The sequence below is a fragment of the Populus nigra genome, chromosome 5, assembly GCF_951802175.1.
Source record: "Populus nigra chromosome 5, ddPopNigr1.1, whole genome shotgun sequence".
NCBI classification, from domain to species: domain Eukaryota; kingdom Viridiplantae; phylum Streptophyta; class Magnoliopsida; order Malpighiales; family Salicaceae; genus Populus; species Populus nigra.
The window spans coordinates 22,082,204-22,101,686 of NC_084856.1; the positions used below are offsets into that span (position 1 = coordinate 22,082,204).

Consider the following 19,483-nt stretch of genomic DNA (forward strand, 5'->3'; position numbering starts at 1 on the left):
AAGATAATATTTATATCATCATTTAATTGAATAAAAAACCATTTAATGATAAACAAGTTAAACCATTTTTATATAACATTGTCACTGCTCAGCAAACCGGCAATGAACATTGAGCCGGATTGTTGCCTTTTCCAAGTCCACACGAACAACGAACGCTGCCTGGCTCTCTTTCTCTACAGAAAATTTTGTGCTGGGAAGACCTCCCGGCATGTAATCTAGGGAGATTTGTCTTAATGATATCCTCTCAGTAAAGTTTTGGGATCTAGGATCCCTACCACATTGATGCAGTGGGTTTAGAATTGTAGTTTAACTTATTTTTTAAAGTAATTTTATTTAAAATTATATTAAAATAATATTTTTATATATTTTTAGCAAACATATAAAAAAACTAAAAAGTATTAATTTAAGAAAATAAAAAATTTAAAAAAATACGGTTCAACTTTATCTCCGCGGCACACCACAAATACAAACACACATTACTCGGTAGGAAGCAAGTACAGAAGTTATATAGACAAGTTAAACCAATTAACTGACTTCATTGTCACACTTAGGAGAGTTGGATTGCATTTGCAGATCATATGCAATTCATGCTGAATATTATAATAAAACGATACTATACTTGTTTAAAGGATTTCATATTCGTATATACACCCTGAAATGCCACCAGCTGTGGATTTCGGATTCCTTTGTAAAGCTCCGACGCGCAGACGTCACTCATGCGATGCTGGCAACAATGGCAGCAGAGCTATCCTATTCAAGCTTCAGGCTAGCATATTTGGATAACAGCTCCTGCATGAAATTGGTTAGCTGATGTTTAGAGACAATTTCAATTATCTTAGTCATCATGAACTTAATATGCAAATTGAAGAACACCTGATCTTCAGCTGCCATCCCCTCGGCGTTTTGCTTCTGAGCCCACTTCTTTGCGTTTCTTTCCAGCAAAACATATTTCATCACCTGCAACAAAAACCAAATCAGTGCAGGATCATATCAGCATGCCAAACATGTAACAAAACAGCATCCATGGTGTTATGAGACTGAGATACAGAACACTGTACATCCAGTATTTTTGTTTTGGTGGTCTGGGATGGGTAGAGTTCTGCTCTGGCTTCCTCCTGGTTCAAGCACCAATCAACCTGAAACAATAGAATGAGAATGGTTTATAGATTATAGGTTGCTACATAAACAAAGAATTAGCTTCTTCGGGATGCCAAAGTTTCAAGCATCACTGACCTTCCGCAGGTAGTTGGAAAAGGAATCACCCCAAAACCACCAATCCAGAGATAGCTGAGAGTAGTGGGCAGCAACTTCTGCTAGCATTATCTGCTCGATTTTTTCATAACAGTTGGTGGTTCCTATTCCCCCCACCTCAAAAAGTAAATAAGATACAGTCTTTAGTAGGTTCCGATCAATCTGCCCCCCTTCACGCTCTTGAATGATCTGCCCAGAATGTCATATACAGAGTTAAACCCACCTCAGAAAGAAGACAAACCATTACGAAACAACCAGTCAATGCTAACTGACCAGCCTCATCATTGCTTCCTGCAATTTACTGAATAGCTTATCACAGACCTGAAAATATGATTGGATATTATGTTCAGCAAAATAGTGTAAGAGCACATAAGCAAGAATAAGAACTAAACTTCTTCATAAAAATAGTGGAAATGATTTTCATCGAAAATAGATTTATGAAACGTAAATTACTTTTTAATATTTGATAATATTATAGAATATAAATTGAAAAATATTTTTTAATATTTAACAATGCCATAAAAAATAAATTAGAAAATAATTTATTAATGTTTTTTATTCAAGTTTATTAAAAAGAATAGTGAACATAATTAATAGATAAAAAAAAATTAACGATGATAAAATTAAAAAAAAAACTTAATTTCATAAATTATTTTAAATTATACAAATAACAATTAAAAAAATTAAAAATTAAATCTTACATATAAAAAAATTAAAAAAATAGTGAAATTAAAAAAATAATCTAATTTTATAAATTATTTTTAACAAAATAAATAGCAATAGCAATAGATAAAATCTGATCAATAAAAAAGTTCTAATTAAAAAAATAACAATAAAAAACATGAGAATGAAAACTAGTATAAAATTCAAATTAATAAAATAATTTTTTATATATATCTATAAAAAAAAATTGATAATAAAATTTGATACAATAAAAAAATATGAAATGATATTTTTAAATTTTTAATAATTTTTTAAAAATATATTCCATCGAAAACAAAAACAAAACATTTTATAAAAATCAGTATTTTTCATTAACCAATTTTTTAAATAATAAACATATATGAAAAAGTATAGTTCAGGGGCCTAGTTACTTACCAGATTGCAGAAGTAATATCTCATGGAGTCAGCAAGTGATAGGAGTCCTTTCCTATGGATGTAGTACCTATCCAGGTATGCAAAGATTTTCGACAAAAAGCTTGCAAATTCCTTATACTCCGACCACAATCGGATGACTTCTGTTAAAAGTTCTGTGCCATGTTTGTCCATTAACACAGGAAGTGCCTAAAAGAGCATTCAAAGATGAAAAACAAAGGGATGTGTTAATTATCATGTTCAGTATTGCACTTTGAAGAGGTGAAAAGGATCAGATATTGAGACCCTTCTCAACTGCCACGTCTCATCTCTCCAGTTATGTGAAAACAAAATTGGGAAAGCATAATCATGAGCAAAGCGAGAGTTTCTCATGCTTTGACATTCTTAGCCAACACGTTTTGGATTCATGAGAGCCAATTCTACCAGAGAAATTTTGCAGAAGAGAAGCGAACTGACAGAATTATTGATTATACCGAGGAAATCTCACCCTTTCTTGAATGATCTCAGTTAAACAGTTCGTGTACTTCTCATAAACCAGGTTGCTGTAGTCTCGCCTTTTCTGATTGCACAAAGTGTATACAGAGCTACCACAAGCATTAAGGATATGCCAATTCTCAACAACTCAAATCACGTTCAGGAATATTGATTTATCTCGTCAAGTAGTAAAAAAAATCAAGAAATCAAACTTTGACATGCAAGTAAAAACCATGTTGCAGGATACTCGTAAGCGTTCATTTTTTCCTCAGATGTTAATGGAACCTCAGGGTGACAATCCATTATCGTCTTCTTCTTCGTAATTGCATCATCTATCATCTTTAGCTTCTCATTCAACATCATGTCAACATCCATCTTGGCTTAGCTGCAGTCCAAAATATCTAAAAGTGTAACGATTACAGTTCAAAATCAAAGAAAGAGAAGACATGCATATCTGTATTGCACACCCATCAGACTATTTCTCGTTTTCCTTCAGAAAACAGAATTTCTAAAGTCTACAATAGCATCCAAAACCCTTTGAGTACACTAGAAAGTTTGTGGTGTTGGCAATTATAACATCCAAGGAAATGTTCTAATTAAGACCTGAAAAGGGAGTCCACTTGTGATCAAGAGACTACAGCCATAGGAGACAGTATACAAGCAAACATCCCAGAAAGTCTAATTCAAGAATCAATATCCATAAGGCAAGAAACTCTAGGTGATCCCAAATGCCAAAAACATACAACCAGCAGAGTCGAGCTTGTTTGGAGAGATTAATGATTGGACATTCACAGCCAGACAGAAAAATCACAAAAAATACTCATAAAGCATGGAAATTTACATCACCTCACATGCCCCTGCATGGAAAGAAACACTACCAAGTTGGTTGGAAATCTTGAGGGTTTGCAAATTAGAAACCAATTTCTTTCCCTACATTGCATGCAAAACCCCAACACAAATTTTGCACCTTATCACCATCAAAATTACAAATTGTAACATTCACTAAAACCCATGTGATCAATGGCCAAAAACAATTAAAATATGGTCAAGAGCTACCTGGTTAAGCAAAGGAGTGAAACGAGAATCTGATACAGCGGAGAGGAAGTGACAGGAAAGGTGGGGCTTGCATATACTTATAGGTGAAGGCAGCTTGCAGGGGAAGTTGAAGGGAAAGGTGGGGCTTGCATTTACTTGTAGGTGAAGGCAGCTTGCAGGGGAAGTTGAAGGGAAAGATGGGGCTTGCATAGACTAGATAGAGAGTCAGCTTGCAGAGTAAGTTGATGGGACACAGGTCATAGACAATTGATAGGTGCACATGTTTTTTTAAATACTTTAAAAAACATGGGCACTTATCACGAACTAACACTAGAGTCAATATAGGCTATTAAAATTAAAATTATGAAAAATCTAAGAAAAATATCAACGATTTTTTCTGATGAAAAATAATTTAAAATACATTTAAAAAAATAATTTGAACCGATTCAAGGAAGCCTCAACAAAGCATAAATCATGATAGCCATGATTGTAAGATGCAACCTGTCCATCCAAGATTCAAATTAAGAATTTCTAAGCTAATTTATAGATTATCATTTTAAAAAATAAAAACATTAAATGATATTTTTTAAAATATTCTTTAAATGATGTTATTTTCATTAAAAAAAAATACTTTGAGTTAGTAAATCACAGGTAAATGCTAAGTTGTTTGGTTAAAAGTGACTCTGAAATATAGTAAGTTTTTTAAAGTATGATAGTTTTTTTTTGCATATTTTTAAAGTGTATTTTATTAAAAAAAATAATATTTTTTAATTATTTCAATGTGTTAATATTAAAAATAATTTAAAAAATATTTTGATGTATTTAAAAAAACTTTTAAAAAAAACTATTAGTAATTATTTTATCACAATCTAAAAAAAAAACATCGTTTACTAGTCTCCACTGCATCAAACAAATAGTTTATTTAAAAATATAATAGTGGTTATGATTTAAAGTTTTTTTATATTAAAAAGGTCTAAAAATAAAAAAAATTAATTTTAAAGGAAATAAACGTTATGCATGGCGGTTCAAATTCTATTACATATTGAAGAAATGTTATAAAACATAATTGTGTTATTAGTACTGTATCTATATATTATATCATATTATGATGCATTATACAAACGCCGGCTAGGGTTACTCGTCTACATTATTGTGCGTGAGCATGTAGATACATTTATTATTGAAGAGAATAAACAGAAAAACTAGGCGATTATAGTTCACGATGATTTTATCCTCAATATAATTACACTACATGATTATATTATAAAAAAATCATATTATAATATAGTATTTGCAGTATTTAATTGTAATTTTAATTTTATTTCTGATGATATTTTACCTAACATGATGATATTTTATTTGATGTTGTTGTACATTTAAGAAGCCAAGAAAACTATAATTCTTGTTAGATGAATTTTGTACGTGATGGAATTGTAAATAGTTTAATGGAACAATACAAAATACTTTATATAAAGTATTGTTTATTTTATGATGTAATAGCAGTAATTAAATTTACAATATTTCAATTAAAACCCATCAATATTAATATATGTTTTTTTTATAACCTCAATTTGAAAAATATTTTTAACCAAACACATTAAATTATTTTTTATTTAACCTCAATTTTAACCACAGTTTTAACCAAATATATATTTTTCCAAACAAACTTCAACTAACAGTATTTTTTATAAAAATAACTTTTTCCTAATTATATTCATAATAATCACTATAATACCAAACACAATCTAAATTGACAGGACATAAATCATAGACTTGACCATAGCCTTTTCAATGCTTGTTTGAAGAAATGTTTTTTTTACAAAGTTTGTTAATTAAAAATATATTTTTATAATATTTTTAACATAGTATATTAAAATTATGAAAAATATAAATAAATTTTAAAATTATTTTAAACTACAAAAATAAAACTCTAGCATAAATCATTGCAATTACAGTGGAAAGATGTAACATGAATCTACACGGTCCAAGATTCAAATTGAATATTAGATGGTTTAATATGTACGTCAATCTAAATTATGATTTCAAAAAACAAAACATCAAATCACATTGTTTTAAATATATTTTTTAAATAATTTTGTTTTGATAAAAAATCAATTTAAAATAAAACTCTATATAAATTATGTTTTGGTTATTGAATCAAGTTTTAAATTAACAAATTAAACAAAGTCAAGTTTTATAATTACGAAAGCAAATGCTAATATGTTTGGTGAGAAGTACCAATGAAATGCAATGAATACTGCAAATGACTTTCCTTTTTTTTTTTTTTGGGAATGTGATAGCTGAAAAATTAATATTTTTTAATTGTTTTGATATGATTGTTTTTAATTTTTTAAAAAATATAAAAAATTATTTTAATACATTTTAAATTAAAAAACATTTATATCATTGTATTAATATTTTTAAAAAATATTATTCAATATATATTATTTTGAATTCATAATTATCATTATTTTTATTAAAAAATATATTAGCAATACTTTGATATTTTTTTAATGTTAAAAAAATAATCCGTCTTTCAAGACAATAAAAGCTAATGAATTAGTATAAACTACAAGCATGTAGATTATTTTGTTAGTGTTGATAATGATTTTAGTTTATGTTCTCATTGTTTTAGTACCATTTTTAGAATATTTCGATATAAGAAATTTTAAGGAGTTTGTCTAATAATTAAGAAGGTATATTTTTTTCCTGATTTATTAGATTTACACTTTAGGGTTAAGAAATGAAAAAAATATTAAATTTTTATGAGTTTACCAAGATCAATTTTTTTAAAAATTTCAGACGATGTCGTTTTAATAAAAAAATAAAAGTCAAAGGGTTGCAATTGAGTTTTTAACTGGATCTTGTTGGGTTAACCGGGTCACCCCGAGTTTTTTCTTTTTTTATTTTTTAAATCTAACTTGGTTCCAGCCCCTGATCGGCCGGGTCTCGTGTCAACCTGCCGGGTCAGTCCGGGTTTCAAAACTATGCTTGAAATCATTAAAAAGAGCTTAAGGGTAAAATCGAAACACTGAAGAATCTATAAGGACTAAAATAAGCTTACAAAGTTAACATTAGTAGTTTACCCTTGCGTTTGTTACAATTCTTCACATAGCAGAAATCAAAATTAAGAGGACAACGAAAACATCAAATAATTCGAATATAAATTCTCTCTGATCAAAGAACAAGTAACACGACACGCTGATCACTGAGATAGGGTTACCGAGTCACCCATGGCCGATTTCCAATCCTCAAGTCACAAAGCCAAGTGGATCTTCACCCCTCAACAGTTGGTAACTTAACGCCTATCGCTTCCGCTACCAATTTTACAACACCACTTCCATTTTCTGTTTGGTTTCCGAGAAAACGAAAGAGATTTTTTAAAATTTTCGATTTCTTTGTCTGTTAACTCTGTTTTCAGTTCCGTTTCTGCTAGTAATTGAATTCGAATTGAGAAAAATCAGTTCAGAGCGAGAGTTGTAGTTTAAGTTTGATTTTGAAATAGTTAAATAGGTTAGTTTAGGGATTTTTTTTGTTCTAATTAGGATTTTTAGCTCTTTTTAGTACACATGAGAACCTTTGTTTATAGTAGTTATACATGTTGGTGTTTGAAAGACTCAAACTTTGTGCAGAAACAGGTAATGTGATGTTAATTAGTGTTAAATTAATTGCATTGTGTTTTCAATTCAGGCCGAGAAGTATAAAGCTACTAATAATAGAGCGAAACAAATGTTAGAGAAGGTATGATGCATTTTGCTCTGTTGCTTCATTGTTTTTTTTTGCTACTGTTTGTGATGATAATGGTCTTCCTTTTGATGGTTAATTGTGCCTTTTGTGCTGCTTAGTATGGAACGACAAGAATGAGAGTAGATGTTGATGGGTCATTGTCATATCCAGAACCTCAAGTTAACATGACAGAGAATGGTAATTTGTTTTGCTAATATGTTATTAATGTTGTGGTTTTAATCTCTTGTTTCAAATGCTGATGATGGTTTTTCCTTAACACGTGTCTGGTGGTTTTTTTTTTTTTTTTTTTATAATGTTAGCTGATAAGCATTCTCGTTCAAAACCAATAAGTGTTGAGGAAGAACAATTTATGCGAGTATACTATGAGTATAAACTTCGAGAAGTGTGTAGTGCATTCTATTTTCCTCATAAAATTCAGGTGCTTTATTCTGTTTCTAAGTAGTAAGGAAGATGTTTATTGCATTATTGCAATAATTGGGATTAGTGGCACCTAATTGGGATTGGTTTATGTTTTGCAGGCAACTGCACTCCTATACTTTAAAAGGTTTTATCTTCAATGGTCAGTCATGGAGCATGATCCAAAACATGTAATGTGCGTTTTCTTTTTTCAAATCTCCCTTGTATCTAATCCAAATTGGGCCAATTCCCATGACTATTGGTTTATGCAATTCACCAATTCTTATGATTATTGGTTTATGCAATTCATTCAAGTTGGTAGAAATGCTTCAGGTTATCATCTGAAAACATGCCTAGACATGGATTAGAGTTCTATGGTGTACTGGATGTATTGCATACCACCCTTGTTTGATACTCGTTACTTGTTTCATGATACTATATTAAATGAGAAATGACTTCTTTGTGTGCACAGGTTAACCTGCATCTATGCAGCATGCAAGATAGAAGAAAATCATGTGTCTGCGGAGGAGCTTGGTAAAGGGATTTCACAGGATCATCAAATGATTCTCAATTACGAGATGATAGTTTATCAGGCATGGGTGTGGCTTATGTAATATTGCTGTCCTAGCTAGCTTTTACTTGTGTTTGTATTAATATGAACTTTATAGCGCAGAGTTTGGAATTTGATCTTATTGTCTATGCACCATATCGATCTGTTGAAGGTTTTGTTGCTGATATAGAGGCAAGTTTGACTAATCCTTCTGTTTTTGTGATTCCTCCAATTATCCAAAATGAATTTGCACCTTTTCATGCCCCTTTATATCTATTTTTTGGAGAGCTACTGATTTTTAGCTTTGATCTGACAGGAATTCTGCCATCCAACAGATGAAAATGTTGAAAAGCTGAAGGTAATTGCTGGTATTTGTTCATGTATGACTTGACAACATGTTTTTGAGTGTTGTCCTGTGTAATCATTGTAGATCTAGAAGAGAATTCTAGCAATTATTACATTCAAATTGACAATTTGGAATAGCTGTGCATAATGCTTCTCTGATGCAGTGGATATGCAGGATCTTATTTGACATGGCTGTACAAAATTTCTTTTCTACCGTGGATTTACAAATAGGTAATCTGATAGACCAATATCTTGTAGGAAACTGCAGTGGCAGAGGTTGACAAAATCATGCTCACTGACGCACCCGTTATGTTCCCTCCTGGGCAGGTATCCTTCACTGTTGTATGGGTGTTTTTCCTGATTGACTTTGAAGATGGAATCTTTCTTTTCACATAATTATATTGAAAGAAAAGAACATGCAACTCACAGATAGGCAATGACCAATGATAAAGTAACCATCTTAAAGGCAGGGACAACATCCAACTGGAACTGAAAAACTTATGGAGATCAAAACAATTAACCCATATAAATATTCAGAAATAAAAAAAATGTCCTCATATGATTTGACACAATAAATAGTTAGTGTTAATCAAAGATCTTTTGAAGATAGTAAATTCTTTATTGCATTATGATATCTTTAATGTATGGAAGCTTGTCCTTTTAGAAATCTATTGTTTCAATGTGTCTTATAAGTTGAATGCTCAATTTATTGCCATGTTGTTGTTGCATGAATGCTAGAATGCTTTCTCATATTAGTGTGAGTTGAAGTTATTTTGCTGTTGATATGTCTTTTAGTGATATATGTATAATATGATCTCATTATCTCGATCATAAATTTGGCACAGTTGGCATTGGCTGCTCTGCAGAGTGCAAATGAGGTGCATAGAGTTCTTGATTTTGAGAGGTTTGAATTGTGATAACCACTCTCTCTCTCTCTCTCAAGTTGGTGACCAGTATCAAGCTCAACTCTTGCTCTTGGCCAAAGTATAGTTGCTGAAGTAATGATTTTTATCGTATCCTACTTTGCAGATATCTCGAGAGTGTCCTCTCTCGTCAGAATTCTGCACACATGATTTCAGAGATCAGTGAATCTCTACATGCCGTCGAGAAATGGGTATGAATCTTTGAAATTGCAGCTTGAATTTGTTGGAAACTTCTTTTGCATCACCCTGTTGGTGATACACAGATGGGGAGAAGATTAGTCAAACAATGAAATAATAATTCTGTGTTTGGTGGATGCAATTCAATTCTAGAGAATGAAGTCCTTTTGCATCTAATTGTTATTATTATTTTTTTACATGCAGGTGAGGAAATACAGTTTCCCTACGGATAAGGATATGAAGCACATAAATCGGAAGCTGAAATCATGCTGGGGTCATAACTCACACGATGAGTATGTCTTTCACTCTCACAAATACTTACAGCTATTGGTAGTTAAATATCTTACAGATTCTTTCTATTTTCATTTTTCCACTGATGTTTGACTGTTTGGCAGCAATAAGAAAAGGGAGAAGAAATCAAAACACAAATCCCATAAGAGTTCGAATGAAATGCAAAATGGCCCAGGACTGACTTAATTGTATGTTGCTCCTTGTTCACAAGTGTTTCCTATCTTATTTAAACGATTTACTAACTTGGTTTTTGCTTCCCAGATTTTTGTTGGAGATTATATTTATGTACCAATTTGGATGACACATCAGTCCATTAATATCTTATGGAATTACAGAAGGTCCTTGTACTTTAATTTGTCATATCTTGATTTGTGCCTGGAAAGTTGAAAATCGCAATAGGGGCAGAATTTTCTAATTTGCCATTGTACCGATTTTATGAATGGACCCCAAAATTTCTCTCCTAATCCAGAACTCAATCTGACAGCAAACGATTGAAAGGTTTTTTGGAGGAGGGGAGATACTCATGCCAGTTAAGTATAAGATACATGTTATTATTCATTTATTATTTTTTATTATGAGCATGTTATATATCTGGATTTTTTTTTATTATATATGAGATCCGTTTTGGGCATGCAACTAATCATTTGAAGTTCTGTGAAATATTTCTCAAGACTGAAATTTATTTCAGGATCCCAGGGTAATCAATTTTGTAGAGCCATCAACTTTGAAACGAATTTAATGGATTAGGTGCAATCATCCTTGAGGTATCATCATTGTTGTATCGAAAATGTTTTAATTGTCAAAAGGGCAATTCTTGAACTGAGTGTGATAGCATAAACAATATGATTGTTGTGGTTTATGGTAAATCCTGATGAGTGTGATAGCAATCCATCAACCATGGAAAGCAGAACGTTTGCAACCGGAGTGTAGGGGACCTGGATCATAGTTATAAAACTGGATTTTTGGCATAAGGCTTGGATGGGTGGCTCGAATCAATTCAAAATTGTATTAAGATGTTGATTGGGTCGATCAGATTTATTTCGGTTCTGTACGAAACTTATCCCTGGATATCGGCAACCTCGACCAATTTTCGACCCCGGCGAAGTTTAATAGCACATCGGAGCCCTGCTTTCAGGTGTCTTGTCTAGATTTGGGCTTTCATAACTGCTCTATTACAATGCTCTCAGGGTGTTCTTACAAGGCAAAAAGATGACACTTGCCCTTGAAAACACTTGGTAAACAAGTCAGTATTTACACAAACTGCACCTTTTTCCTTCAACAACGCTCAGAAAACAGGATTACAGGGTATCATAAGATTTTCACTCCCCGCAAATCTTCTTTTTATCCACCCAGTTTATCACCTCAGGGTGAGTCAAATTCAACAGTCATTTGCCATTCATTCGAGCCTTTTTCAAGAAACAAATAAATCCACAGCCTTCTCAGTCTGGAGAGGAATCCAGCTGAGTTGCTCATCATCGTGGATACCATAGATGGGTTCGATCCAAGCACAATTTTGGAACTCTCTTGTACCATAGTAAGTTTCCTATGCAGTCATTCCAGAAGGTCTGAAACTTGCTTGTAAGAAGATTACGGTGCCATCCTTTGTTTTGACTCGTGGAAAATATGTTTCCAATCCTGGAACTTGTGACCTTTTTTTTGTAGATGTGGATAGTGATGTAGCTCGACTCAGAAAGAGCATGCCAAGTCTTCAGTTTTCTTCCAAGCCATGCTTTAAGATAATTACTTTTATATTTATGTTCCTGATTAATGAAAAATTAATCAAGGACGATGATGCATCTGTTCAACAACTAAGATGTTTAGAGGTTGTCGTCCAAATTACAAGGGCTGGTATGGATGTTTTGGCGTTTGTCCACCTGCACCAAATGATGCCCTTAATTTGTTAATACATAAGATCATTGCAAGCTTAGGTAGTCATAAAGAGATGCTTTAATCCACCAACATAAACTGCTTAACATTGGGTTAAACTTACAGCTGACTTCTAATCAAACACTCCAAATTTAGAACCATTAAAGTTTAGGTTATCCACTAAATTGTGAAGTTATTAAATTTGGCTAGCCAATGATTGAATTCATGGTTCATCTAAATTTACAAACATCAACATATATTTTTTTAAATAAAATCAAACTAAATTTTGATCTGGTTAACTAAGTTATAGGCTGACCTGTCAGGTCTTACTAGATTAACTCCTATTTAGTTTAATTTAAAATATGAGTTAAGTTAGGTTTCATTAATATGTTAGAAAATAATATAAATTATATTTTGAAGTCTCACCTAATAGTTTAAATTTAAAATTTTAAACTGAAATAATTTTTTAACATAATTTCATAATCTTATTTTTTTAAAATCTAAATTATATCTTGAAATTCAAATCAATAACTTAAACTTTTAATTTAAAATGATTATTTTACTTGATTTACTTAAATTTTTAATTTAAAATAATTATCTGACAGTACTTCTACCTTCAGGTTTAATAAAAGTGCTAAATTGAAGTTTGAGGCCATGAGAAAGATTTGGGCTGAAATGAATATGATACTTAAAATGCTGTCACGTAGATTTTTGAAACAATTGGGTAAACAATAAGCTCCATCATATCATATGAACACTATACATTTCCACTGTCATTTTACAACATCTGAAGCAGGACACTTTCTGCTATTATTACGAATGAAATGAGAGACTCATGAGAATGATAATACACAGTATACAGTTGTTCTTCTCCCTACTTCATCTTCCCTGTATATATAAGTTGAACTAAACAAAAGAATAAAGGAGTGTTTTTGTAGTTTCTGCACAATAATTGCATGCCACCAAATGTAAGGCTTAGGCACTGGGGCACAGCAGCCAGCTCAACTTCTTGACCCCTTTGGAATTCATGGGCCAAAGACGAGGGGCGAGAAGTTCATAACAAAGATCCACACGAAAACAAACATTCAATCTACAGCCTGCAAGCTTCACCCCACCGCATGTTCTGATTGAAGATTGTCAATTCAGACATTCGTTATCAACATTACTAGCCAAACTTCCTGACGAGCGAGTCCTGATGAATGCTGGTTTAATTACAGTCCAATCCACATTCCTCCAGAAGTGGACCATTGGACTTGGCCAAGAATGGATCGATCCGAACCCACAAAAGGGAGAAGATTGAAGCAAGCAAAATTGACCAGACAATAATGATTGTGGGAGTTCTGTTCTGTCGGCCGAGTAAACCTTTCAGGAAAGGGTACAGGTGAACTATCACCCAGAATGCAAAGAAAAGCTTACCAAATAAAGGCCCCCATGACTCATAGCCATTGTTTATAGCATTTGAGACACCAGCCACGACTCCAACCAGGTTTATTATCAGCAATGTTGTAGGTGGGATGAGCAACGTGGTCCACTTAAATGCATACAGCTCTGAGAACTCATCGTCATCTCCTCCTTTAGACGTCACAGTGAAGTTCGTATCAACACCAGCTAGAACCTTTAAAAGCCCCTGGAATACTGCAAATAGATGCGCTGATACCCCTCCAATCACCCAAAATTGTTCGTTTCTCCACCATTCATCAATACCAACTCCACTCCATCTCATTTCCAGAATACTTGTTGCGAAAATACAAATGAAAAGAGACAGAAACCACAAGCTGGCAGCATTGCTGAGCTGCAAGTTGAACAAAAGATCAGATTAATAGATAAATCTAATACACAAACTTAATAGTTTATGCTCGTACTGTTCGTGTTTCACATAGTTTCCTGTGGCTAATAAATGGCATACCTCTGGAGTGATAAATTTCCCGGTAAGCAAGCACACTGCAGGAAGAGTACAATATGCCAGTAGAGGAATAGATGTCAAAGGATAAACAGTAGCGTTTATGTAAGACAGACGCTCCAACCACTTCAACCCCCCTCCATATCCATACCAAAGAGGACAGTGCCTGCTCAAAAATATCTCAACAGATCCAAGAGCCCATCGAAGGACCTGGTGTAGACGATCAGAAAGATTAATGGGCGCCGAACCTTTAAATGCTGGCCTAGCAGGAATACAATATATTGATCTCCATCCATGACAATGCATTTTAAAGCCTGTCAATATATCCTCCGTAACTGAACCATAAATCCACCCTACCTGGGGAACAGAAGCAAATTTATGATTAGCGAAAGGTCTGAACCCCACAAAAAAATCTAACCATTCCTTTTACCTCTTTGCCCCATTCTGTTTTATCTTCGTAGCCACAGCTAATGACATGGATGGCTTCTTTGAGCAGGGATGCAGGGCTCGCACTTTTCAGTGTGCCGCCATCCTCTAGTAGGGTAGATGCTACAAACACCGAAGATTGTCCAAACTTATTTTCCAATTTCTTCTCAGATGTTACAGCCACGTTTTCGGTTTCAATTCCTGAATTCAAGCTTTTCCAGTTTAGAAGACAAAATTATCGATCCAACAGGATAATCATTCAGGGCCTCAAGCAGAGAAAAGAAACAAAATGAATCCAACAAAAAAAATTAAGTGCTACGAAAAGCTTGCAGACTATTACATTAAACTTTCTTCGACAAGCAGCACATAAACAAATGAGGAGTCATGTAGAACTTAGTTTTAGCACTGAAAGCATTGAGCAGTTCCTAACAGTACATGTCTCAGTAGTCCTTTGCTTTGCACTATGGAATCAGCTTTACCAATGGTATCTCGTTTGCATTCTAGAATCAGCCTTTGCTAACTACAAACTGAAAGCTGACAAACTGGGTGGATACGTAAAGGATATTCTTTTTTTTCCATCACTTTGTCATGTAGAAAAAAATATTGGCAATCTTAAGGAAATTGATCAGCATATAAAATACCAAAGTGGGAAATCATAGCCAAGTTCAGTAACATAAGATACGCAGCCCAAGTGGTTTTTTTAGCTCAATTTAAACCTCAATGGTGAAGGAAACTAGAACTATAATTAAACCAGGATTTGAGGAGTAAATTAGTTATAAATGTTACCTTCAATGCCCTCTTCAATACCCTCCAAAGTACCCACAGGTGCAAATGTTCTAGAGTTCCTCTTCTTTATCTCGGACTTAGGTTTGTTTGTCTTCTTCTTCTTTTTCCTTCCCGAACAAAAGCATCCACAGCACCACTTAGGCAAGCAGTTGCATGTCCTCGTTGGTGGTTTCTTTGTTTTTGGAGCATCATAACCATAAAGTGCATGCCTTCTGAAAACACATCCAGTCCCTACATATATAGGTCCTTGAATGCCATCCAAACCTTTCATATTGATCTGCAGTGATGGAGGAATTCTCCATTAGACAGACAAATTTCAGAAGCAATGAACAATCCAGAAGTTCTGATAAATGAATGCTTACATCAAAGAATACAGTGTTCCGGTTTGCATATCGATCATTCCTGTCAATGCCATCAAACCTCTGTGGGAACTGGACATAGCACACTCTCTTTCCAAGCAATGGATCCATCATGAAACACATTGATTCTCTAAGAGCCTTACTGTTATTGATGTAGTGATCACAATCCAAATTCAAAAGATAACGTGCATTTGATAGCACGGCAGAGACCCTGACCTGTTAGACAGATGAGCACATGAATTCAAATAAAAGTTACATCCTGATTAACTTTCATATGAACATGTGAGAAATCCTAAATCCATTTTGAGTTACTCACCAAAGCATTCATGGCCCCAGCCTTTTTGTGGTGATTAAATCCAGGTCTCTTTTCTCTGGAAACATATACCAGACGTGGTAATTCATTTCCATCCGTGTCATGCCCTCCACTTTGGCCTAGGAAAACCTATGAAGCATTGAGAAAATTTGTTTATTCAAGAATTGAATCACTATCATAAGAGCATTAAACGAGGATCAATATTCACATACCTGAATCATTCCAGGGTGATCACGAACATTATTCCCAGGCCATGGAGTACCATCCTGCATTGTCCATCCATCTTCCGGGACCTTATGTGCCTTGGCAACCAAAGCGTTGATCCGAACCTTAAACTCTTCATACTCTCTCTGCAGTTGGAATAAGTAAAAGGGTCACTTTACAAACTGGAAAACAAAGATGAAAGGGGGAGAGTGAGAAAGAGGCACAAGAAAATAAAATCTTTGATTGAAGCCTAATTACCTTCATTGCTCTTCTTTCCTTAACAAATGAAGCATCAACCTTATCTTTGAGATAATCTATCTTTTGAGCAAAATAGAACTCGGGTGCCCGAGGTTCAATGCTAAATTTCTTACAGAAGGGGACCCATTTCTTTGCAAATTCAGATGTTTCTGACAATGCCTCAAATGTCAACATAGCAGCACCATCATCAGAAACATAACATGAAATCTTGTCAACAGGGTAATCCACTGCAAGAATGGACAGAACTGTGTTTGCAGTCACCAGAGGGGGCTCTTTTAATGGATCAACTGTACTTACATATATGTCAACTGGAGAAAGCTGAGAAGGCTGGCCTTCCTTCTCATACCTGACAAACAAGTTAGGACCATGAGTTCACCTAATGTCTTGCCAATAGTATAGTTGTAGGAACCAAAGCACAGGGCAGATTTCTTACCTCAGAGATAATCTATCCAGATAAGTTTCCCTGTCAATAGGGAGCCACTTTGGGAATTGATCAAGTATCCATGAAACAGCAAACCAAATCTCACAGATCACAGATATGAGCCACAACACAAACGCATCATTCACAGGGTGTGTGACTCGATAATGGAAGAAGAACCCAAGAACTACAAGTCGAATAATGATGATCATTCGGTAAGGATTGATTTGACTGGACGGAATAGGCATCTTTCGCGATAGTGGTTGCCTTGCCTCATCCATTCTGATCCACAAGGAATAATTTTTATCTCCATAATCAGTAATGTTTAAGATATCTGAAACTTAAAAATAATCTAGGAGCAGGAATTCAAGCGGGAGAAGAGAAAGAAGAAAGAAGTTGCCACCAATATTCTACTACAGTCTATAATACCTGCCAACATTTCAGCATGAAGACTCATGTTTAAAACTTATATACTTACAGTGAAGAATGCACTATTGTTTTACATACAATTAAATTTCCTTAAAAACTAGATTAAAGCTCTTAGGCATAAGGAGAGACATAGAAAAACAGAATTCGTGATTGCGCAATCGAATCATTTAGCAGAAAGAGAAACTAATGGTAAGTATAATAATCAGTAAATCATGCCAAGTTATCTGGAAATAAGAAGAATAAAAAAGCTTAAAGACAATTAATTATGCAAGGAACTATAAAGAAAGGTCGGTACTAAGGCGTACAATGGGAGATCGGGGTCATCATCATCATAGTCTCCATTTTCACGCTTCATTATCTGCAGTTTGTCCTGTTTTTGCTTCCAGCTCTCCATCCTTTCCTTCCAAGCAATACTTCCATAACCATAAGCAGCCAAGTCCTTGGAAGGATCCAACGATCTTGGTTGTGCTGCAGCAGCCAATCTCCCTTTTATTTACAAGAGAGAAAAGAAAGAAAGAAAGAAAAGCCAAGATCCCCCAATTTGCCTAAACAATTGGCTGAATAGGAATAATTACCAGGAAGAGAAGAATCTGAAAAGGGAAGGGGGTGAATCCTTTTCCCATCACCACCGACAGGAGCCATGTATGAAGGGACCAAAGCATGTTGTTCAGGAGGAATGTCATCAACCTGCAAGTCATGAAGGGTCATTATTTCAGTTCAAAGTTTGGAAAACCTTAAGACAGAACAAGAAGCAGAGCTAAGTACCATTTGACCATTAGTAAGGAGAGGGACTCGGGGAAAAGGATGATGAAGGTCGTGAGGCAAATCAGGATCATAGTGAAGCATAGATTCAGGTCCACCATGGTGCTGCATATCATGTCTGTTGCTATTCCTTCCATCGAAATTGAACTCATTTTCTAAATCATCAGTACCATCTTCTTCTTCATCCCCATGGACTCTTGCACATCCTTTGAGACGCTTGAATCTGGTCTTGCATTGAGGGCAGACTTGATTTCCTTCTTTACGCTCATACTCATAACAAGTCCTACAGATGGGGAAGGCACACTCATTGCAGGCCACGAATAGCTCTCCATCCACCGTTAGCCCTACATCATCTCCACATATGTGGCATATCTGCCTACTCACTCTCTCTAACGACCTCGGCTGCAAACAAATAAACAAGAAAAATTTGGAATTAGGACAAGATAAGTTGGCATAAGAAGAAGAAGAGTATTTACAGAAAACTAGCTGCTTACAGCGAATTCTCCATCGCGACGGATAACAACAAGTTCATTCCTGTTGTGAGAGCCGGCCACCAAGCCTGCACTCACTTCCATTGCAGAATATGCCGGTCTCAGAGCTGTCGACAGCAATGTAACTTTTCCTTTTCTGTTCTTCTTTATTTATGATGCTAAAAGAGAGACAATCAAACTGCCACTCATCTTTCTTCCTTTCCCTTCTGTTTCAACAATCAACAGTCAAGCAATTAATTCAAAACTCCCCCCTCAATCAAACCACAAACAAGTCTCCAAATTACTTCTCTTAATTTAATTCTATAAATAAATATCCTCAGGCACTTCAATTAATTGATTTACTAGTCCTAATACACGCCAAAGTTAAAGCAAAAAAGGCAAACTTCTCTACCACACAAAGGATCAACAATATCTTAGCTTGAGCTAAATCAAGAACACAAGTGGGAAAACCATAACTCAGCTCAAAATTAAAAACCCACATCAAGAAAACGATTAACTTCCAAGAAAATGTGGAGTCTTTTCAAGATTTTGATTCCTTATCAAGACATGGTTTCAAGAAGTAGAAGTTTTGAAATTCTGTTTTGCTAAAACAAGAAACTTAGTGGGAAATGGAGGCCAGTTAGTTACCTTTTTCTTTTACTTAAAACAGTATAATTCCCATTTCCTTGCTGTATTAGGAGATTTAAATTGAAAACCAAAAAGACAACAAGGACAAGACAAGGCAAAGGCTAGCCTTTATGGCCCTCTCAACTCCTCTATATCCTTTGGAAATGAGAGATATTTTTAAGCACACAGACAGCAACCTAGTGGGAGCCAGGGAGCTTTCCGAAGTAGTGTCGGTAAGGAGACGTGGATAATTTTTTTGGCGTAGAAAAGAGTAGTAATCAACGGTAACAACTAGAAGGAGGAGTAGATAGTGATGCATTACCATGCAATGCTACAGACATGCACCGACAGTCCTCTAAAGTCTAGAGTAAATTTAGAACA

General features: G+C 34.4%; 3 protein-coding genes across 7 annotated transcripts; 1 reads left to right on the plus strand and 2 right to left on the minus strand.

Moving 5' to 3' along the window:
- Positions 1-516: 516 nt before the first annotated feature.
- On the minus strand, positions 517-4,026 carry LOC133694311 (cullin-1-like). Of its 2 annotated transcripts, none has more exons than XM_062115800.1 (9): positions 3,877-4,026; positions 3,068-3,205; positions 2,834-2,930; positions 2,350-2,535; positions 1,525-1,572; positions 1,234-1,440; positions 1,059-1,136; positions 874-957; positions 517-789 (listed from the first exon to the last, which is right to left on the minus strand). In XM_062115800.1, exons 2-9 carry the CDS (start codon positions 3,193-3,195, stop codon positions 751-753), a joined length of 867 nt encoding a protein of 288 aa, XP_061971784.1. In that variant the 5' UTR covers positions 3,196-3,205; positions 3,877-4,026; the 3' UTR covers positions 517-750. The 2 variants fall into 2 exon arrangements, with proteins under 2 accessions (XP_061971784.1, XP_061971785.1); XM_062115801.1 differs by lacking the exon at positions 3,877-4,026 and adding an exon at positions 3,667-3,813.
- A 2,926-nt stretch (positions 4,027-6,952) lies between these two features.
- LOC133693648 (cyclin-H1-1) lies at positions 6,953-10,842 on the plus strand. Of its 4 annotated transcripts, XM_062114904.1 has the most exons (14): positions 6,954-7,148; positions 7,546-7,596; positions 7,701-7,779; positions 7,902-8,020; positions 8,121-8,194; positions 8,471-8,591; positions 8,672-8,740; positions 8,865-8,906; positions 9,152-9,220; positions 9,739-9,797; positions 9,923-10,007; positions 10,198-10,286; positions 10,389-10,472; positions 10,546-10,842. In XM_062114904.1, the coding sequence occupies exons 1-13, from the start codon at positions 7,089-7,091 to the stop codon at positions 10,468-10,470; spliced, it is 999 nt and encodes a 332-aa protein (XP_061970888.1). In that variant the 5' UTR covers positions 6,954-7,088; the 3' UTR covers positions 10,471-10,472; positions 10,546-10,842. The 4 variants fall into 4 exon arrangements, with proteins under 4 accessions (XP_061970886.1, XP_061970888.1, XP_061970887.1 ...); XM_062114903.1 differs by having other exon boundaries at positions 10,389-10,842; XM_062114902.1 differs by lacking the exons at positions 10,389-10,472; positions 10,546-10,842 and having other exon boundaries at positions 6,953-7,148; positions 10,198-10,382.
- Positions 10,843-12,875: 2,033 nt separating this feature from the next.
- On the minus strand, positions 12,876-19,283 carry LOC133695093 (probable cellulose synthase A catalytic subunit 3 [UDP-forming]). The gene is made up of 14 exons (XM_062116901.1): positions 19,124-19,283; positions 18,500-18,702; positions 18,009-18,407; positions 17,819-17,930; positions 17,549-17,711; positions 16,830-17,096; positions 16,397-16,742; positions 16,147-16,284; positions 15,938-16,063; positions 15,625-15,837; positions 15,263-15,539; positions 14,481-14,677; positions 14,057-14,407; positions 12,876-13,942 (listed from the first exon to the last, which is right to left on the minus strand). Exons 2-14 carry the CDS (start codon positions 18,578-18,580, stop codon positions 13,358-13,360), a joined length of 3,255 nt encoding a protein of 1,084 aa, XP_061972885.1. The 5' UTR covers positions 18,581-18,702; positions 19,124-19,283; the 3' UTR covers positions 12,876-13,357.
- Between the last annotated feature and the right edge of the window lie 200 nt (positions 19,284-19,483).